The following is a 22,229-nucleotide window of genomic DNA, read 5'->3' on the forward strand; positions in this document are numbered from 1 at the left end:
GACTTTACAGTGCTTGGTCCGGGATGCTTGGGCTGAGAAAGCGACAAGGATCTGTCAGTCATTTTCAGAGGAAGAGCTCTCCAGGGAGAAGGAACGGTTAGGCAGTGCCCAAGGCAGAAACAAGCTCCAGGCGTTCAGTTACCTAAAAGAGGGCTCTCATGGCAGGAACATTGAGGGTGAAGTGCACTGAGGCGGGGCAGAGGCCCGATACACGTAGTGTTGAGACACTGGTTGCCAGAGATACCGAGGGGAGGATGACAGGAAGAGATGGCAGTCACCCAGGCCAAGATGATGGCGGCAACGGAGGCGGTAGGAGCGGAAATGGAGAAAACACGTGCATTTGGAGCACGTGCTGGAGGCGGGGTCGATTTGAATTTGTGACGGGCTGTGGGTGGAGGCTGAGGGGAGGAGAAGGGATGCTTAAGATTTTGACTTAAGCAGCAACTAGATGGATGGGTGACGACTAGAATGCAAAAGGGTGGAGGGAAGTAGAGGACTGGGGGAGGGTGGAGAGTCAAGGGTTTGGTTCTGCCAGCTCGTGTTTGAGGTCCCTGCTGGACATCCCAGGACTGCGTCAGGAGGGGCACCAGGTACACGAACGTGCGATTCCAGAAAGAGAGGAAGGCAAAGATTCTTCCCATGGCTTTGCGTGTTCTCAATGAGTCACCGTTGATAGTTTACCTCTGCTTTCACCCCTCAAATGAGTGAAGCAGCCAAGTGGCCAGGAGCTGCAGAGGCCGTCAGCCTTCTGGGAACCACACGCCTCGGCTAGGGCGCTTCCCGTGGAGAAGGGGCAGCTGGGGCTGCCGCCTGAGTTCCAAGCTGCCGACACCAGTAGCATCTTCGTGCCGTGTCCTTATCGGGGCTGCCGTGTCTCAGCTTCCGGGGCTGGTTTTCCTGTTGTCGAAAGTATGTTGCTCGAAGCTCAGAATATTGAAATGAATCTGAAGGCCAGTCCAGCCGTTGGTCAGTAGCGTGCCCTTTCCTCCCGCGTTTCACTGGACCGTCATCCTGCTTAGGAAGTCGGCGGCGTGAATTACCACTGCCCCCCAACCCCAGTCCTTTCTCCCCATTCTACTTTGCAGTGAGTTTTGCACCTTTTCAGTTTTTGTGAATCATCATCTCTAGAGATGTGTGATTTTCTACCATTCTGGTCCTCCTTATAAAATTCCAGACAGCTTGTGAGCGTCAAGCCGTGTGTGTGTGCCTGGTATTTTGCCAGCTGTTCCGACCGATCTGATAAATTCCTCAAGTGACACAAGCTCAGCTGGACGTAGCAGGTTCGGGGGTTTGTTGTCGCTGTTTTCTGGCTCCCAGTGTTAACTGACATTTTGGACATCTTTTCCGAGGAGAGAATTCCTTTGGCTCTGGGGTGATAAAATTGATAGGAAGTTTAGAAGGTCCCCGTTGCTTTCCGCTTTGTCACAAGGTATGCCGGGAAGGCGACTTCCCAGATCCAAAGTGGTGTTCTCCCACACTCTCAAATTCCTATTCAAGCAGAAATTTAAGGATGGGACCATTGAGATGCCAGGCAGTTTTCTATGGCAGATGGTGAAGGAGGGAGGCTTTGGGAGAAGCCCTATATGGACACTACTTCATAGGCGAAGGAGGTGCAGACAAGAGTGAGACAGACAGAAACGGGCCCGCAGTTCAGCGACTTTAAGTGACTGGAGCTGCAGCTGATTCTTCGGGCCTCCAGGAATAGCTTTCGGCTTCCCATTTATATAGATCGAAGATTAAATTGCACTTTGCTGTTAAACAAGAAGCTGAATTCCTTTCTATTTATTGAACTACCCTCTCACTGGAGCTCTTGTCCTACTGACACCAGGGCTCAGGCATCTAGAAGGAGAAAAGTACTGACTCCCAGATGCAAGTTTAAAACCGCTTGGGGGAGGGGTCTTTGGAAAAGAAGTTAGCAGGCTTGCTTCTGGCAGAGCTCAGAATCACTTGGCTGTGCTGGTGAGGTCAGACGTACTCCACTACCCTCTGAGCATCGCATCTGACGTGGGATCCAGTTTCTACTTGGCTGTGTTCTTAAAGGTGCAGGGGACCTATCAGAATTTGCTGCTCTGCGGGGCCTGCTGCAGTGTTGCCCTTTGGCTGCCAGAGACGTCGTACTGTACACTGAATAAGGAAAGAAAGACGAAGAGCTCCCGGGTGAAATAAATTGAAACAGGCGTGTTTAAACCATGGCATCAAGATGGGTGTGATTTCCTCCCCTGTGGTCCCTGGAAGTGACAGCCCTCTGATTGGCCTTGCCGCTGTCATCGCCTCCCTCCTCACATCCCATCCTTCCTCCAAGGAGAGTTGATTCCGTTTTGAGCCCTTCATGTGAATTTGATTGGAGCTGCTTCAGTTTAGAATGCAAAAGGTGCTGCGGAATTTCTAAAGTTAGCCCTGCAGCCAGCGTGCGGGACTTACAGCTGTCTTTACGAGAAGATGAGACGGTACCCAGGAAGGTCTTTCTCAGATTACAAGGGCCTTAGCACAAGTCAGCGTAATCAGGGAGTGACAAAGTCCTCCTGCAGTTGGCAACGGGGCGCTCGTCCTCTGTCTAAATAGGTGAGCTCTTGGAACCCAGCGCCGTGTCGCCACCCACAGGAGACCCTCCCCAGAGGCCCCGAAGCCTGTCGCCATGACCCTGAGTCTATCCCTGGACACAGCATCCTGTGTTTGTACTGGTAGCTGTTACCATATTCGGAACATCATGCTTTTAAAACATACATTCTTCCTACTTAGGTAAAAACTAACCACACAGATAAGAATTAAAGCCTGTCGTTCTGAGTGTTGGCTTCAAGAAACAATAACCACTGCCTAATCCAGAGATACGGTTTGTGCCACATCTTCCCATATAAACCTATGTGCTGATGTTGTGATTACTTTATATGCTCTGCCATTCTCTACTTTGACTTTCCAAGGAGAGAGAGACAGAGAGAGAAAAGAAAGTGAATGAATGAATGAATAAACATTACATTGGGGGGGTGGATAAAGGTCAACTGTTGTCAACTAGTGGATCTGTGGGTGTTTTTTTTTTTTTTTTTTTTCTGGTTACAGAATGCCTCTGTAGTTCTTTAGTTCTTAATCGTGGAATTTCCTAAACGACTTAAAGGGGATTCATTTTTCTTTTATTTAAAAAAAAAATTGCTAACATATACTGAATGTTTTCATTCTGGTCACTATGCTTTCCATGTATTATCTCATTTAATTCTTAAGGCCACCTCTATGGTTAGTCGTGTTAAAAGCCCTTTCTTTGGGCTTCCCGGGTGGTGCAGTGGTTGAGAATCTGCCTGCTAATGCAGGGGACACGGGTTCGAGCTCTGGTCTGGGAGGATCCCACATGCCGCAGAGAAACTAGGCCCGTGAGCCACAACTACTGAGCCTGCGCGTCTGGAGCCTGTGCTCTGCAACAAGAGAGGCCGCGATAGTGAGAGGCCCGCACACCGCGATGAAGAGTGGCCCCCACTTGCCACAACTAGAGAAAGCCCACGCACAGAAACGAAGACCCAACACAGCAAAAATTAATTAATTAATAAACTCCTACCCCCAACATCTTCTTAAAAAAAACGCCCTTTTTTTAAAAAACAAAAAGAACCCTTTGTTATTACAAAAGTAGCGAATGTACAGTGTAGAAAGTTAGAGTATACAGGTAAAGAAGACTAAGAAGATAAAACTGCTGTGTTCTTGCTGCCCAGAGCTGAGCATTAACACATCAGTGAGAGAGCCTTTCTGATTTTTCCTGTGCATATACATGTACTGTTCATCTCATCTGGTACCCTGGCCGTACTCAAATGTCCCCCTTTGTTCCCCAGATGTCATTTATATCTGCTCATCTAACGTGAAATTCACTGTAGGACCACGTTCCATCTGGTTGTTATGCCCTTTGGACCTCTTAATCTAGCAGAGTCCCTTTTTTTTTTTCTCTTCGTGATACCATCTTGTTGAAGAAACTGAACCGGTCATACTATAACATAGCCTACCCGGGGCTTCCCTGGTGGCACAGTGGTTGAGAGTCCGCCTGCCGACGCGGGGGACAGGGGTTCATGCCCCGGTCCGGGAAGATCCCACGTGCCGCGGGGCGGCTGGGCCCGTGAGCCATGGCCGCTGAGCCTGCGTGTCCGGAGCCTGTGCTCCACAGTGGGAGAGGCCACAACAGTGAGAGGCCCGCGTACCGCAAAAAAAAAAAAAAAAAAAAGCTACCTGCTAAATTTGTCTGGTTGCCTCCTGTTTAGCTTATTCCTGTCTTCTGTATTTCCTGCCAACTAGACCTTAGTTCTAAGGGATACAAGTTAAACATTCTTGGCTGGAATCCCATCCTAAGTGATGTCGTGTGTTCCCTGTTTCATTAGCGATGCTGAGATTGATCACTGAGTTAAGGGTGGTGACATTCTGACCTTTCCATTGTGAAGGAAAGTCATATGACTTTGTACGCAAATGTCCAAACTCCTAAGTGGTTTTTATACTGATTAACAATCCTTGCCAAGTCAGTCATTTCTTTAGAGGTGTGGGATGAGGGTTTTATAATTACGTTATTTTTGCTGTGTTGTTTGTCGGTGTTCTTCTGTAAAGTAGAACTTTGCCCCGTCTACTTAGATCGTCTGTATATCCTGAAATACCCTTCCTACTGGAGAGGCAGATTACATGCCCAGGTTTTTGCCTTGGATCACCAGTTTCCTAAAAAAGAATTTCTTGAATAGACTCCTCAAATGGTGATACAGTCTACTTTTTCTGCTTTCTATTTTTATGACTATTATAATGGACTCATAAAGTTTTATTAGTTCCATGTGTTCCAGTTCACTTTAATCATTCTTTATTGCTACTCAAGTTGTCACAACTTTGGCCAGTGGCCGCCCCTTCAAGGTTTTTTTTTCCCCCTTTTAATATAACCCATTTATATTTGCAAGCTGCCTTGCTCTCTGGCATAACTAGATCTTCCAGGCTTGCTTTGTACCTTCCTCTGCCCCACACCTGGAACCTACCATTTCTGCAAGGTCCTACCTCTGTATCCTTCTCATGGGTAGTTGTGTGAGAGCCAGAATCTGGTTGCTAAGGGTTGCTGCCGAAGTCACGCTCCTTCTAGACAGTGGGCAAATCTAGCAAATATCTTTCTAAAAATGTGGGCTTCCCTGGTGGCGCAGTGGTTGAGAGTCCGCCTGCCGATGCAGGGGACGCGGGTTCGTGCCCCGGTCTGGGAAGATTCCATGTGCCACGGAGCGGCTGCGCCCGTGAGCCATGGCCGCTGAGCCTGCGCGTCCGGAGCCTGTGCTCCGCAACAGGAGAGGCCATAACAGTGAGAGGCCCGCATACCGAAAGAAAAAAAAATCTATGCGTTCATATTGATATTCTCAAATCGATTTTAACATCGCACTGTTTTTACTTAATTTCTTTGATTTATACTTTTTTCTTCCACCAAAAATGTTACTTGCTTTATTCTACTTCATAAAGAAAAGAATTTTTAAATAAATTGATTTTTAAAGATCTGGCAACTGAGGCTTATGGAAGAAGCTGAGTGACTTATTACACCACAAAAAAAGACACTCTTGTGGGGCTTCCCTGGTGGCACAGTGGTTGGGAGTCCGCCTGCCGATGCACGGGACGCAGGTTCGTGCCCCGGTCCGGGAAGATCCCACATGCCGCGGAGCAGCTGGGCCCGTGAGCCATGGTCGCTGAGCCTGCGCATCCGGAGCCTGTGCTCCCGAAAAAAAGACACTCTTGTGTTTCCAGTTCCATTGGCAAGGCTCTTCCTAACCATGATAGCCTACTGTTATTGTCTGAGCCATAAAGCCATTTTTTTTAGTATATTTGACTGATCTGTGAAAAAATTTTAAATGTGTGCTATACTCGCAAAAATAAGGTGGTGAGCTATAGTCTTAATTACTTACGGCTGTCTCTCTCCATATAAAATGAAATGCATTACTCATTGTGCGGAAAGATTGCAGCATATGTCTCCCGGTGCTTGAAGGGAGGTGTGAGTAGTTACACTGCAGCCAGTAGCACCAGGAATTCATCCTTCCTGTGCAGACTTTCTTGTTCTTCGGCTTATATTTCTTTAGGTCCTCACTGTGTGGGCAAGTTGCCAGTGAGCAAAGTGAGGCTGACTTTGTTGCCAAACCTCCCCGCCCTCTTGCTTGACACCCATCTCTATGTGTCTGACGCCCATCTCTCTTCGTATTCGCAGGTACCTGTTTGCTCTGCAGGTGAAGCAGGACCTGGCTCAAGGCAGGCTGACGTGTAGTGACACCAGCGCTGCCCTCTTGGTCTCACACATTGTGCAATGTAAGTTCCGTTGGTTTCCTTCAGAAATCATGTGGGAAATAACACAGTGATCTGCCTGGTGGGGAGAAAACTGACATCCACTGAAAGCAATAATGTCTTTGTCTTACACTGCTGCTATTAGCATGAAACCCAAGGGGTGGAAAACAGTCCTCCTAACTTTGTGTATATGGACTCCCCCACCAAACGCGGACCCGGGAATTTTGTGTTCTGGTGTTTGTCTCCTCTTTCTAAGGACTATGCGTTTGTTGAAAACTCAGTTGACTCGAAGGAGAAGCTTGGATACACGGTGGCAAAGTAGACTAAACTCGTTCTGTCCTGTTCTTGCATTTAACATTCATCATTGAATATGGCCCATTAGCCTTCAGACATAAAACTGTCAAAGATTTCCCTTCTTGTATTCTGCTCGAGAGTTCAGTAAACCAAGACACATGAAACTGGACAGAACCCAAGTGATGCTTGAAGCTACATCTTTTAACTTTCTTCCTCTAGACAAAGGATAAGTTAGATTGTGCTCATTCGAAGGCTTCCTGACGACTCACCTGGGCATTTCTTTTGTCTTGGTCAAGACAGAAGTTACTTGAAATGGAATATACACATTATGTTTCAGGAAGGAAATTATGTATACAGACCAAGGTCAACATCTAAAAGCACTAGTATAAAAAAAAATTGTACTAGCATATCATTCTGAAATTTCCATTGTATACAAAGTAGCCCCATATAATCAGCCCCGTCCTGTCCAGATAACTGCCCAGTTAACACGCGTTCCACAGGTTTGTAGGAAGGGTCACTCCCAGTAGTCAACAAATTACCTTCGTCCAAAATGATGAGGTGTTTCTAGAGACCATGCTTATCTTCTTTTTTGTGCAATGCCATTGTTGACTGTCTGCCAGACTTAGTAGAGGGATGTTTTCTTATTCATTTGAAAACATGATGTGAGAAAGAAAAGACAGGCCGAAAAGAAAAAAGTAGGTAAACTTTGTAAACTTTACTATGTTCCAGCTCTGTGTATATTATCTCATTTAATTCTTATAACAACCCTGTGAGCTCAGTACTGTTATCCCCATTTTAAAATGAGGAAGCTCTGACACAGAAAGTTACATCACTTTTGTCTTTCCCGTGTTTGGTCTTCTCTCTTCTTACAGTGACAGTGGACAGAGGAGGGCTTTGAATCAGGCAGACCTCGTTTCTGTTAGTTGGTTGTTCACCCTGGCAAGTTACTAACCCGCCAGCCTCTCTTTCCTTTGGAACAGGGGGATAATAGAATCTGTTTCATAACAGATGAAATGATAGCATCAATATTCAGCATATGTTAGGTGTGCAATAAATATACCCTCCTTTCTTCATCCTCACTCACCTAGGGCCCTCCCTTTCCAAACAATGGGAAATTTCGACATAAAGCTTCCTTGCTGGAATAGCAACTTCAGCAAAGGTCTCTGACCCTGGGCCTTTGGTGAGAGAAGAGATTTAGTCGGCTGTTCCTGATGCCATTCAGTCTTGTAGCCCCTTCCTCCTAAGGCCCTTCCTCTTTAAAGAAAGAGTGAATCTTCCTTTTTAAACATGCACACATGGGAAGTGGAGGGTCACGGGAATCCAGAAAACCATGTGCTTGGTCTGACGGACCCCTCCGCCCCAGACACCAACAAGGGGCTCAGAATCCCCTGAGAATCTTGAGTTCTCCAAAGGAAATGAAATAGGTGGGTTCAGAAATATCTCTGCTGTTTCTATACTCTGTGGTGCGCCGTCGCGTGACACACTGTTTCTATAATCTCATACTTTACTCTGTGATGCGCAGTCGCGTGACACACTGCTTCTATAATCTCATACTTAAAAAGCCCCGTTTCTGTATTTTTAAGCATCCTGTACCTTCTGTCATGGAAGGAGGAATGTCACAGAGTCCTCTGTGAACAGTGTGTTCATTTAAATTATTGGTAGTTATTGACGTCCTCGGTAAGGTAGGAGAGGTCAGCTCATCTCCCTCCTGCGGAAGCGATATTAATGCTGGTGGAAAATTATCTCTAGTGAGCTACATTTTCATCTCCTCTGTATCTATACACGCGATCTGATTTTTAAAAAAATTTTCCTCCCTTTCATTTGAATTCCTGGAGTCATCTTTCACATAGTCTAATTGTTTTCGTTGGTTCCTCTGTTGCTGGCCTTAGGTAGCCCCTGTATATATTTCAGACTTTTAATACTCTCTAGTTGATTATGAATAGACCAAGTGGGACAAGCTGGTGAAGAGAAGAATCAAACACGATTTGGACCTGACGTAACAGAGGAGGCATGGTGGGGCTAGATTCCTGCAGGTTGTGTGCGCGTCCCTTCTGAGGATTGTACCTGGCAGAACAAGTTTGTGCAAACACATCCTCATGAGACTTCTCACAGAATTTGGGGGGCGGGGTGGTGGTCTTCTTATTTCTTTTGCCAAGAGTACACTGCTAAGGAATTTAGTATATACATCAGCTAATACGACACCTTTAATTAAAAATAGTCGTATCTTGCACATTACAGTGCTCAGACTCTCCAGACATAAGGGGGTGCCTACCTCCATGTTTCCAAGACGAGAGCATGTGGGAGAAAGTGGATTTCACAGTCGTGTTGCCCTTGCATTTTGGGAGTTGAAAAGCAAGTGACTCCGAGGAAAAGACAGTTTAGGCATATTGACCCTGATGCCGGAGGAAAAACTGGAATTCTTAGCTCGTTCATATTGAATTATGGAAAAGGCTCTGTTATAAAATCCATATATGTTAAGAAACCCAAACTTAAAACTTGTAAGAAATTTAGGATTTAGGTGAGTCCCCTCTCCCTCCCACCATACGCAGTCCGTCTTCATTATTTGCAGATGTCATGTTTGCAAATTCACCCGCTCTCTGAAATGTATTTGTAAGCCCAGAATCAACACTGTGAGTGCTTTCACGGTTACTCGCAGACATGCGCAAGAAGGTAAAAAATTGGAGTCGCCCCTCCCTCACCTCCCCCGTGGAGGTCGGAGGAGGTGATGCTCTGCCTCCTGGTTTCAGCTGTCATACTGGAAACAAGTGTCCTTTTTGTGATCTCTTTGGAGCCACGCTTTTTGCATTTCTGTGCTTTTCGTTGATTTCCATGTTTTAAATGGCCCCCAAGCATCGTTGCTGAAGTGCTGTGTAGTGTTCCTAAGTGCAGGAAGGTTTCGATGTGCCTCACGGAGAAAGTAAACACAGGTGTTCACGGGTGTAGATAAGCTGCTTTCAGACGTGCATTACAGTGCTGTTGGCCCTGGGTCCAGCGTTAACGAATCAGCAGGGTACATAAAGTAGGATGTCTTTCAACAGAAAACAAGGTTAGTTGGTGAAAATGTTTCCAGAGTCTCGCGGGAACCTAACCCTGTATTTCCCCTGGGAATGATGGTTCAGTCTTCACTAATTCGACGTGCGCGGGGACTTGATACAACAGCACTACTGTGAAGAATGAGATGAACTGTGCTTGCTTGAGGCCAGATAGGAGGAAGTGCAGAAAAGACAGTGTCACCAGCGCCGTGGCAAACCAGTGAGGAGGATGGCAGTATGGCCACTCCTGCCCAGTTTCCTGTGATGGAGGGTGGCAGCTTTACTCAGGGAAGGTGAAATTTGTTGACAAAGTGCAACTAGGAAATGATGTTATTGATTTGCCACGGCAGTGAGAAGCTAGTGGGTGACTGATTCTTCCAGTGGCCCAGCTGGTGCCAAGCAAATATTCTCAGTGGCTGTGATTTATAGCAACATAGAGGCCACATCCTGCATGATTACTGGGGTGCGTTGCCCAAAGTGTGACAAGCTGCTTCACGTGACAAAGTGAAAATTAGGCTTCATGGCAACGGTTTACTTACTTTTATTGTAAACAGTTGGACTCTGGTCGTTTTATTAAGCTTGTTACACAGACTATATGATAAAGGCATGCTGCTGCATCTGTATTAAATTGCTGTAAACTGAGCTGGAGCTAGTGTTAAGGTACAATTATTAATTTAAAGCGCTATCCTTTAGTTTTCCAGATTAGAGCAATTTGGGGACTTGAGAAAATTATGCATCCACTTCCTTGTAGACTAAAAATTTGTGAGAATTTGCGATCTGATCTGTCATTTCTGACAACACAACTACACAAAATTTAAGACACTTGAATTTATGTTTACCAAATTAGATTATGTACGTTTACCCCTAGTTATAATCGTCTTTACATGATAAAGCATTTGGGATTTGCACTAGTAATTGCTATACGTGTGTCTCCAAAGTTGATTTTGTCAAGCCCTGAAATTCTGGGGCTTATTTAGACGTTAGAAGGCCTTCATCCACGTAACTGGAATGTACTGCCTGAAGTAGACGTGAACCCCTAGTTGGGGTGGGGAGGAGAGAGACAAACCAGGAACACGGATGGCTAGAGATGGATGATTCTGAAGTTTTCTTTCCAACTGGTAGAGATGAGAAAAAGCGAAATTGTCGTCTTACGTTGGCACGGTTGTTAAATATGCCCTTAGAGCCACCGCTTCTCACATCTAGCCCGTAGGATACCTACCGGCTGGGATTGCCTTGTGTCGTCTGCTAGTTTTTCTGGTTTGCTACTTGGGGAACAGTCCACTGGGAGTACAACAAATTGTGAAGTATTAATCATATGTGGCTGGTTTTTCTTTCTCTCTCTCTCTGTAGCTGAGATTGGGGATTTTGATGAAGCATCGGACAGAGAGCATTTAGCAAAAAATAAGTACATACCTCAGCAAGATGCACTAGAAGACAAAATTGTGGAATTTCACCATAACCACATGTAAGTCTCCTTCGTTGCTTCCTACTTGCTTTGAGCTCCTTCTCTCTGTCCTTCGACATACGTGGATACACACACACACACACACACACACACACACACACACACACACGTGACTTATTGGGAGGAAATATACAAAGGGTGAAGGAGGAGAGCACAGAGGCTCAGTGAGTGTTGTTTCTTATCCTGGACTATTGGTAACACAGGTTACCCACTCAAGACCAGACCTCTGGGCTCCTTGCTTGCTTTCCTGTGAGACCAGAGTAACACTGGAATTTAGGACACCCCGTGCTTTGGAGTAATAGGAAGAGTATAAGACCAAGTAGCAGGAAATCAGGAAGAGGACATGATAACTAGGGACAGTATAAGAATATTTGTGAAAATGGAGAACCTTTGTGCCATGTCCATTCTGGTTTTCTGTTTTGATCAATAAGATATTTTCAAAGCCTTCTCTGCTCCTTTTGTTTTCGTTGTTGTCTTTCAGGGAAGGCACTTGAGTCTTGGTGATAGTGGCCTTGACAGTGTTGAACTTTGCAAGTTTAGGGCTATTGTAAGTGACTGGAAACTTGTTTCAACATGGTCGTGTTTTGCTTTTATATGACCTTAAAGGAAACTCTTTGAGATTCCAAAAAACTGGCCGAGTTTGAGATAGACTTTTGGGGGTTTTGTGTTACACAAGCAATAGAGCTTTTGTTCCAGTTGCTCAACTTCGGATTATAATGAATGGGAGGCCGGGTGTCATCCGATCGGGTAGCCCCATTGTTGGTGATGAAATGCCTTTTTCTTTCCGAAGAGAAGATGCTTAATCTTGAATTCATAGACACGGAGAATTCAAATCTCCTGGCCTTTCTCCTGAATTTTTGTTTTGTCAGTGGACAAACACCCGCAGAATCGGATTTCCAGCTCCTGGAGATTGCCCGCAGGCTGGAGATGTACGGCGTCCGATTGCACCCAGCTAAGGACCGGGAAGGCACTAAGATCAACCTGGCTGTGGCCAACACGGGGATTCTAGTGTTTCAGGTAAGAGCGTTTAGAACCAGCTCGGTTCCCTTGGTGTTGCAGAGATAAGAGTTGGCCCTTCAACTCTGATTCCAAGTTGGGTGGTCCAGGCTAAGACCTCTGAGAGTTATTTTTAGGTGAACAGGGAAAAACAAACCTCATCTCAGGGTTTCCTGTTTCTGTCCGGACCCTCAGACTTGCAGATTTCATTTCCTTTGCTTTGCTCTGGTTGGGGAATCCAAGACTGCAGGTTTGTTTGCAGGTATTGACTTCGTAGGATCATAGAAATCCCTATCTCTCTGTTGACCTAACTTTGAACATAGTATAATGGAATCAAGATTTCAGATCCCCAATATAAACACCTTTTTCACACTTGCCCATGATAGTCATCTGATTTTTTTAACCTAATTTGGGTTTTTTTTTTAACCTGATTTGGGTTTTACCTAAGTTAGCTTGTTTGTGGTTTCACATTTACCTAACTTAGAAGATGTAGCAGTTGTATAAATTCACAGAAGCTATGTCCGTGTCCTGCTGTAATTTTGCAGCTACGCACATACTGCTCCTGGACCCCTACCTGTGTCTTACATGAGGACATAGCACTCTGCGCTCTGAAGCGTGTGCGCCCTTGATCACGCTGCCGCTGTACTGGCATTGATTGAGGCATCTCTTTTTCTTGACAATTTCATTGAAGTATCACTGACATGCAATTTAAAGCATGCTGTTCTTAAATACGTGTAAGTTCTTAAATATGTATATCCTGTGAAACCGTCAGTGAAATCAAGACAGTGAACATATTCATCACCCCAAAGGTTTCCTCAAGACTTTTTTCTTTTTTTGTATTGAAGTCGTTGGTTCACAATATAATATTAGTTTCAGGTACATGACATAGTGATTGAATAGTTTATAGGTTATACTCCATTTAAAGTTGTTATAAAATATTGCCTAGTAATAAACTATAATGGAAAAGAATTTTTTAAAGACTATAGATGTTTACATATATATATATAAATATATATAACAGAATCATTTTGCTGTACACCTGAAACTTACCCAGTATTGTAAATCAACTATACTTCAATTAAAAAAAAATGATACCTAATTTAAAAAAGAATATGTGTGTGTATATATATATATATATATATATATAGCCTAGATTCCCTGTGCTGTACAATATATCCCTCAAGGCTTTCTCTTTTAAACAAAAGTGCTTTGGTTTCAAAGGGGTATGAAGAAAGCATCTGACCCTATTTCATCTCATGAAATAGGGTCAGCTTTCACCCAGTTTTGAAGGTGTAAATAGGTGCATGACCTAAAACTCTTTTTTTGAGCTTTGCCAGATTGGGTTACATTTCCCCCTTCGTATTTTACCGAAGTAACCCCAGTGATTCTTTGCTCCTGTATCAGATGTTTATGACGGACAGTAATTACCAAAGGGTTCGTGTCCCAAGAGAAGTTGAAGTTGGGTTTCCTATGGGACACTAGGAAGTGACATTTTGTGAGCAGCGTGGTATTTGAGGAGGTGACTGTTCCTAATACCCACTGACCTGCAGAAATAATCTAGGCGTCCCTGATGAGAAAAACAACAGTGAAACAATGTGGTTGTCAGTCCTACCATTCCACTTCAAAGTTAAAACCCTTAAACATTTCTAAAGATCATAGTCGGGGGAAGAGGTGCCTCACAATTGAATTAATTTGCTTGGATTGTGTTTGAGACACTTGAAGTGTTGAGAATTGTTCCGTAATGTCATCATATACAAGGACTGTATCTTGAAATTAATCTTCTTGCCTGTGCCTAATTGCTTCATTCTAACCAATTTAAACGAATGGTTCTGGTGTTCAAACGGGCTCGAGGAATTCTAATTTCAGTTGAGAGGACGGCACAGATAGGAGCTGGTATCTGGCGACTCCCCACTGTGTCTCCCCCACTCCCACCTGGCGATCAAAGATGAGATGTGTGCGTCCCTCCCGGAGACTGTTCTCTGGCCTCAGAGACACACGGAGGGTGGGGTCTCCCCTCCCCGGCCCTGCTTGTGCTGTTGGAAGCAGAGCAGTGTGGACAGAGCAGGTGATCGCTAACCGCTGTGTTGCTTCTGTGGCTATAACAACAGCTGCTGGTTAAGGCACATGCCCGGGAATCTCATTCTGCTGCGGTAACCATGTGATTTCGAGCAAATTAAAATCCAGCCATGCTGCAGTTTCCACAGGTGTAGAATGAAGATAATAAATCCAGCTCCCTGGGTTCCGTGTAAGGCTTCACAAGATAAGGGCTGTAGAGGACTTGGGACAGTGCCTGGCGCTCGGCCCGTGATGGTCGCCAGTAGTTGTGGTGGTTGTCATGGTGTTTATTTTTATTTATCTTTCTCTGTATCAGCCCCTCGGCCAGCCTCTTCTCTCCCTGGAGGCAGACTTAATTTGAAGGCCAGATCATGTAATTAGTGAGAAACAATGATCCAGGAAGGGAATGGGGGTCATCCCTCAGTCGCAGAGCCCGGGAATTCTCCAGCAAGAGGCATTCTTAGGAGGGGGAGAACGTCAGCCCTCCTTTCAGCTCCCCGTGAGCAGAGCAAACCGACTTGCATGTTGCTTGTCATTCATTTCCCGGCTCACTGGCCGATACCTTTGTTCTCAGGGTTTTACGAAGATCAATGCCTTCAACTGGGCAAAGGTGCGGAAGCTGAGCTTCAAGAGGAAGCGCTTTCTCATCAAGCTCCGCCCAGATGTGAACGTAAGTGCCTCTCGGAAAAGAGGGGGAGACCAGTGAGCCCCCTCGGGGCGGGGCAGGTCCCGCTAGGGCTCAGGTGGAACCCACGGCCGGCAGCTCTCCAGGTGTCTGCCAGTCTGTACTGTGTATCCAGACGCTCGGTCCCTCCGCAGCTGTCCTCAGCAGTGGACAGAGGGCACAGATGTGTGCCCAGGGAGGGGTCACTTCCCTGTGCACCTACGGGCCGCCCCCTCCTGTGCAGCCGCCGTGTCTCCAGCCTCGGCCACCTCGACAGCCCGGTCAGCATCCTGCCGTGCTCCAGGTCTGTCCCTCCCCACCCAGGGGCGGTCCTGCTGTAGTCCCCAGCCCCTGACGGCGCACTCTCACGAGCTGACCCGGCCCCTCCCCTAGCACACTTCCCTCCCTCTAAAGATGTCGCTCACGTGGCGCCCCTCCCCTAGCACACTTCCCTCCCTCTAAAGATGTCGCTCACGTGGCGCCAGGTCAGAGAAGGAAGAAAGCGTCTTCTCCATCTGCCATAAAACTAGGGATGGATGGGCGCCAGGGTGCTGATGTCCCCAACCAGAACTGGACTGCTTTCTCCCACGGGGGTAAAAAAAGATTATAAATGGCAGTCTAGGTTTACAGTCATTTGGTTACATTATGGATGAAATAGGTTTTTATGGCCTGATTTGGGAAGCAGTCACCCACTGGAAGTTGTTTTCTACGAGAACACACGTTTTGAGTCCAGAAGACTGGGTACTGCAGCACGACTCGTCTGTAAGTTGAGGCTGCACTACCGAGAACTGTGAGATTCTCCCCAAATGGCTGGAACCGCTGAGAATGTTAAGGGCTGTGGTAACATGTGCTTATATAATACGGTCACTTAAATTGAGAGCATTCAGTCTGGAAGTAGAAAATTACCGTATCCCCTTTCCCAAATCAAAGGACATGAATTTTTCAGCCTTGGGTGATACTTCAGTGCTCCAGAAAAAATGTTCATTTCCTGTATGGTCCCTGGGGCCACCTGGAGGCTGAGCCATATGCTTTTTGATGGAGAAAACGCTTAAGCACAATATTCAAAGTTGGCATGAACCATGGGGGAGAAAACAGAAAGAAGAAATGCGTTTCAGTTATTTTAAGGAGGCAGAAGAGGCATTTCAGTGCTTGGATATTTTTTCACGAAGGGAATGGAAGCCAAGTAAACAGCATTTGTTTATGATTTCTGTCAGAGGGAATGTTGTAACTTCTGCTGAGTATCCCCATTTTCTGTGTGTTCCTCTAAGGAATTAAGTGGGGAAGAAAATGGTTGAACGATGATGACTGTATTTCGTCATGAGGAACAAATGTGTTTTACTAAATAGGTGGATTTATGGTCATGCTATAATAAAGTACACAATTGAAATTTTATTGGACAAATTTGTTTTCTGCCCCCTTTCCCGTACTGTAACTGAACGTCTCTGGGTAATGGAAAAAACCAAAGTGTTATTTTCTCTTTCTAGAGCTCATACCAGGATACCTTGGAATTCCTAATGGCCAGTCGGGACTTCTGCAAATCCTTCTGGAAAATCTGTGTTGAACATCATGCCTTTTTTAGACTTTTTGAAGAGCCCAAACCGAAGCCAAAGCCTGTTCTGTTTAGCCGAGGGTCATCGTTTCGGTTCAGGTAAGGATTCTGCTTCACGTCTCTCCGTCTGCCATGTGGTCATTTTCCCCAAGACTTTCCTTGGGAAAGTTGGCTTCCAAGAGCTTTGGCTGATGGCATGTTTGCCGGGTCATCGCAGAAGGCTCCTGGCAGCCCCTTGCTGTGTTCGGTTTGAACGTTAGGTAGCCACTAGGCAGTCTCCCCAGCCACAGACAACGCCTAGAGGAACTCTTCTGATTCAGAAAGGATTTCCTTCCTCTGTAGAAGCAAAAGCACCTTGTTAGCACCTGCTGTAGCTTCACCGAATGCTCTGTAGACCATCACTGCCCATCACTGGTTCAATTTCTCACTCATTCTTTCAACCAGTCTTCGAGTGTCTGCCCATCACTGGTTCAATTTCCCACTCATTCTTTCAACCAATCTTCGAGTGTCTACTGCATGTCAGATTCTGCTCTAGGTGTTGGGGGTGCACTGTGAACAGAGCTATCCCTGCCTTCATGAAGTGTACAGGCTCTTGGGATGGTTGCTTAATAATCAAACGCAGAATCGTTAAGTTGTTGAGTTCACTGAACTTTTTCTGTCGTGTGTAAGGGAAATATCAGGAGACAGAATGGACGCAAAAGCACAGTTTCTCTTGGGACTGCCTTCATCCCGGGCTAGCCGAGAAAACTCCCGTGTGTCCCAGCTGTGGGAGGGAGGCAGGATGGTGGAGGACTGTGCTGAGTGTGAAATGAGAATGCCTTGCTGTCTTCTCCGCCCCCTCTCGTGGTCTTCATTTTAGTGGCCGGACTCAGAAGCAGGTTCTCGACTATGTTAAAGAAGGAGGACATAAGAAGGTGCAGTTTGAAAGGTAAGAGAAACGTCAGTGCCACTTGCGGTTTGAGAGGAGTCGTTCTCTGCAGGCAGTGGTGCTCTAAGCGGCTAAGCATCGCTCCCCCCAGGCCCGGTGAGCTAGAGAATCGCTGCCGCCCGGTCAGTCTCGGCCAGTTCAGTGTTAGGAACAGCTGAGGCCCGGGGGACACTGAACTCCAGGGTGAAAGGAAGCCAGCAGAGGGCAGGGATGCAAGAGGAACACGAGCTGACAGGGGGGGTAAAGCGCTGTAAAAACCTACTCACCGGTGAGTCCTTAAATATTTGGGGATTTGAATTGGAAGTATTTCTATAAACTTTTTTTTTTAATTGGAAAAATTGCAAACCCTTTTCTTTAGGTTTTTTTTTTTAATTAATTTTTATTGGAGTGTAGTTGATTTACAATGTGTTAGTTTCAGGTGTACAGCAAAGTGAATCAGTTATACATATATCCACCCTTTTTAGATTCTATTCCCATATAGGTCATTACAGAGTACTGAGGAGAGTTCTATAAACTTTTAAATTCAGTAACGTTTGATTGAAGAGAAACAGGATTTATTGCTGTTGTTAGCAAATGCTGATAGCTCTTATTGTATGCCAGGCACTGTTCCAAGCCCTTTAGACATAGGAACTCATGGAGTCTTCATACCTGCTCTGTGAGGTCCATGCTATTTTATTTCCTTTTTAAAGATGGAGACATGGCAGCTCAGAGATGTTGAGTAACTCGCCCAGGTCTCAGAGCTGGTAAGTGGGCCCTGGTCATCCAACTCCAGAGCTCACTGCCCTTCAGCACTGCTCTGCCCAGAGGGACTAAAAGAAAAGGGTACAGGGGTGAAGGGATGGTGCGCCAATGACTGTTCAGTTGCAAGTGTTTGTTTTAATGGTTTTCTTTTTTCAGTTTAACACATTTAAAAATTACAATAAAGCACAGAGGATACAGCAAACACCCGTGTTCCTAGTACTTAGAATTAACTAGTCACATTTTAACATTGGTTTCTAGGATTTTATTTCTTCTTCCCTTATTTGCAGCTATTGTGGTTACAGATGTAGTGAAAACCCCCTTTAACCAACAGCCTTCGTTACTTCCCTCCTTCCCTCCCCAGAGGCAACAACTACCTAATTCCTGTTACTTCTATTAGAAATATTCATGCACCCAAAAAGAACAGGCAGAACTGCTCTGGGGGTGTCCTTTTTCATTTATATAATCAGTATTACATTGTACGTAATCATGCGTCTTGCTTTTTAAAGCTGCCCTGATTTTGAGATCTATCTTAAGCGTTTTATGGTATTGTGAAAGTGTTACCTTTCAGGTATCTGATTCCCTGTTGAGAAACATCCAGGTTGTTTGGTGTTTTGTTTTGCTTTTGCTGAAACAAATGTGCTGCCTTGACCACCCTTGTATATTTCTCCTGATGGAGGTCTGGGGTCGTTTTTCCCTCCCTGTACATAGAAATGTAACGTTCAGAAGGTTATCTGTATGCTTATCTAGATGTAGCAGAGCAAACCCCATCATTTTCCCAGACGATCCACGATTAATCTTTTGGGGATCGTATAAGAAGGGGTCTGCCTCTCTCTGACTCAGAATGTGCGTGCTCCGGAGCCTTGGTGTGTTACTTTGGAGTATTTTAAAGAAAAGCTGGATGGACATTGGAATTTAATCTCTATATTTATGCAGTTTCATGTGTTTGAGTACCTGAAAAGTTTCTCATGCTTGTCCCCTGGGAAGCTGGGGACCGACACACTAAGGGAAGGAAAAGATTAAAGGGAAGATGTTGGTGGCATTAAAAACCAGCTTCTTCTACTGTGGAGTCTATAAATTCATTCCTGGGGCAGGGCCTTTTCTCTGAACTGAGCGCCGTGAAGGAGTGGCTCATTAGTGGCAGAGGCCTCTGTTGCAGAACTGATCTAGAAAGTCATTACCCAGAACACACCAATCGATTTCGTATTGTTAGGCCAGGGCTTGCAATTCAGAGCGTGCTCGGGCCCAGCCAGCTTCTCCCTCCCAATGACGTTTCCCGTAACTAGAGAGTTAGCGTTCGGTGGTAGTACTCCCAACCGGCTGGACCACTGCAGTGGGAGCTGGGAATGCTGAGAACGTTTTCAAGGCTGAAGCAACCCCCGAATCCTACGAGTGATACAGAAAGGGTGACTGGGTCTGTCTCCAGGGAGCATTTATCCAAACTCCTTCGGGTGCCTTCACTACTGGGGAATGCCTCATGCCGTTATTTTTCATGTGAAACCAATGAAAAAAAACCCAATTCACCTAACTTTAGTTCTCTCATGTGATTTCTCCCAGGAAACACAGCAAGATTCACTCCATCAGAAGCCTTGCTACGCAGCCTGCAGAGCCGAACTCAGAAGTGCCAAAACAAGTCAGTGATGGTGATAGTCACTCTTATAGCTGTTTTCCACCAGACGTCCTCTGCCGGGGACTGGCTTTCCTAGTCTTCTCTGTTGTTCTTCATCCTTCCACTTCGGGGTGTTTTCTGGAGGAGGGTCTAGCCGTGTGCCCTGGCTCTGACCAGACACGGGCTCTGTGCCTCTCGCCCTGGCCTGTATCCTTTCCCCTCCTCCCTCCCATGCCCTGGCCCCAGGGAAGTTTGCTCTATTGGCCTGAACTCAGCTTAGGGCTGGAACCATCCAGGGCCAGAGCTGAGCCCACCCTCCAGCTAAACGGCTGCGCTTGTGTGAAGAGATCAGGATTTAGCTCGGGGGTGACGGGTGTAGCTCCCCATGGCTGCCAAGGTCAGAACCTTGCGCTGGCGCAGGACCGGACGGTGCGTTCCCAGGGCTCGTGTTACAGAGCGGCGACCACAGCTGGCAACGAGACACAGCACCGCTCTTGCTCTGAGGGTGGCCAGGGCTCGTTTTCCCTGGAGTTGGTCTCTGGATGAGCTCTCAGGGTTTTCTCTACAAGAGAATGAGAACTTTGTTGGGAAAGAACATGAAGGCAGTCTCCCTGTGCGAATCCAGAGAGCCTGTAAGCTGCCCGTCCTGCCCTTAGGCATCGAAACAAAGACGTTTTTGTCATTTGTCTGAAATCCGTGTCAGCTCGCCTTTGGAGGTTCACGGTGCCTTTCCTCCTCCGCCTGCCCCCACCCCCTCAGGAAGTCAGTCCCCTGTGGGCCGGAAGGACCGTCTTCTTCCATAGAAACTTGGGACGCCCAAGAGGAGACTGCCGGTCCTGAAAAGCAGAGGCACTGCCTCACCTGTGCTGCCGGGGACCCCGCGCTGTCGGCTTCCACACCCTGAGAGAACGTTCTGGATGCTGACCAGACAGCCTCGGGAGAGGCCGACTCCTGACAGGGTGCTTTGTTCTAAGACCGGGGAGGGCAGGCCTTCTTTGGCGATCCTTGGCCACTCGCTGCTTCAGGAGATGCCGTTAGGTTGGACTCCGCGTCTCTGTCTCTTCCAGCCGTGGTGTAACCTCTCCCTTTTCTCTTCGTCTCCCTCCCCCTTCTCTCGCGCACCCCCGCCCCACCCAGGCTCAGCAGAGGGCCAGCCTTACCTTCGGAGAAGGTGCCGCATCCCCGGGCGGCCAGAGCTGCCAGCCGGGAAGGGACCCGCCCGCTTCGGCCGATGAGCGCGGGCCACAGCGCAACCCCACTCCGCAGAGGAGCCCGGCGGGGAGCACGAAGGCAGACGGGGCCGGCAGGGCGGAGACGGAGGAAGAGGAGGAGGTCGCTAAGGACAGGACCCAGCAGAGTAGACCTCGGCCCCCGCAGCCAAGCACAGGTCCAGCATCCAGGGCTGCCCAAGGCAGCAACACTTCCATTCCTTTCATTGACTGCAGTGACGTAGACAGTGAATACGACCTCCTCAGGGAACAAGCGTCCCGGTCACGGTCCCAAACAAATGACAACTATGAGGGTGATTTGACCAGTGGTGTTTATCTGCTGTCCAGGGATGAGAGGCAAATAGAGGCTAGGCGCAGGGCTTCCCTTCACTCTGCGAAGTCCTCCCGGCCTCCTTCCAGAGAATTCCGTGATGATGATTCAGCAGACATCACCTTTGACATGAGTGGGAGCCCCAGACTCCCGAGACATAGCTCTCTGATAGATGAGATGTTCAGGGCCTCAGGCGGTCACAGTCCCCTGGCCACCCCCTTGTCTCCCAGCAGCGGAAGTTCAAGTCCAAGTATGAGTTGGGACAGGACCGGGTCCCAAGGCTATGTTTCCGAAAACGCACATGACTATAGAGAGAGAAGTGTGGGAGGAGATCCTCTCCCAAGCCAGGGTCCTCGTGATGAAGACGGTTCCCCCGTCTTACAAAGGCCCCACTTAAGGAATCTGAGATATAATAAGTCAGAGACAGATCCACTCATTCTTAGCCAGGTAGCATCAAGCCCGAAGGCAGTGGATAGGTTTGATGGCCATGGAAAGGGAGGCCCGGCCGGCCCGGCCGCTTCGGAAGGTAGGACGCTGGCTAATGGTACGCCTCTCGTGGGTCCGACCTCGAGGATCCCCATGGCGCAGTCAGCGTGTGCCCCTGGCAAGGCAGCCCAGCTGGCACCCCTGCAAATAACCGAGGGCTCCACCAGCAGTGGGACTGAATCCAGCGATTCAGACTCTGAACTGGCCAGCCCCCTGAGCCAGCCCCTCGTGTTTGGTAACCCAGCTGTGCTGAGTTCCCCCTCCGGCGTGAGGAGAAAGAAGTCCTTGGGTGGCCTGCCTTTGAATGAGGACGGAGAGGAGTATGAGTGAGGAGACCAGAGGGCGGGTCTTCAAGGGCTGGAAACCTGGAGTTGTGCGTCCAGGGTTTCCCTGGAGATGCTCTGTCCTAGTGGCTTGTTAATTTCTAATCGACCTTTGTTAGAGGAGGTTTTAGGGCAGGCGCATGCTTGGGTAGGGCACGCCTGGCTTCTCAGGTCTTGCAGAAGGACAGAGTTTCACACATCACGACAAGTTACCAAGAGCTTGTTTCTCTTTCTGGCTGAAGGCTAGGAAGACATCCTTTGTCATGAATCTGATCATGTGTATAGTGTGCTGTATTTCCGTG

The 22,229-nt window shown here is 47.2% G+C and overlaps 1 protein-coding gene across 4 annotated transcripts in view; it reads left to right on the plus strand.

Moving 5' to 3' along the window:
- FARP1 (FERM, ARH/RhoGEF and pleckstrin domain protein 1) overlaps positions 1 to 22,229 on the plus strand; it is a 288,803-nt gene that overhangs the window by 208,225 nt on the left and 58,349 nt on the right. For 3 of the 4 annotated variants that reach the window (XM_073795368.1, XM_073795366.1, XM_073795367.1), the window contains 9 exons: positions 6,176 to 6,273; positions 10,926 to 11,040; positions 11,910 to 12,057; positions 14,666 to 14,761; positions 16,240 to 16,403; positions 17,164 to 17,232; positions 17,922 to 17,975; positions 19,528 to 19,603; positions 20,717 to 20,966. In XM_073795368.1, coding sequence (XP_073651469.1) covers positions 6,176 to 6,273; positions 10,926 to 11,040; positions 11,910 to 12,057; positions 14,666 to 14,761; positions 16,240 to 16,403; positions 17,164 to 17,232; positions 17,922 to 17,975; positions 19,528 to 19,603; positions 20,717 to 20,966 — 1,070 coding nt within the window. The remainder of the gene's footprint in view (positions 1 to 6,175; positions 6,274 to 10,925; positions 11,041 to 11,909; positions 12,058 to 14,665; positions 14,762 to 16,239; positions 16,404 to 17,163; positions 17,233 to 17,921; positions 17,976 to 19,527; positions 19,604 to 20,716; positions 20,967 to 22,229) is intronic. The other variant, XM_033843754.2, reaches the window with a different exon arrangement.

The sequence above is a fragment of the Tursiops truncatus genome, chromosome 18 (assembly GCF_011762595.2).
Source record: "Tursiops truncatus isolate mTurTru1 chromosome 18, mTurTru1.mat.Y, whole genome shotgun sequence".
Taxonomy (NCBI): Eukaryota; Metazoa; Chordata; class Mammalia; order Artiodactyla; family Delphinidae; genus Tursiops; species Tursiops truncatus.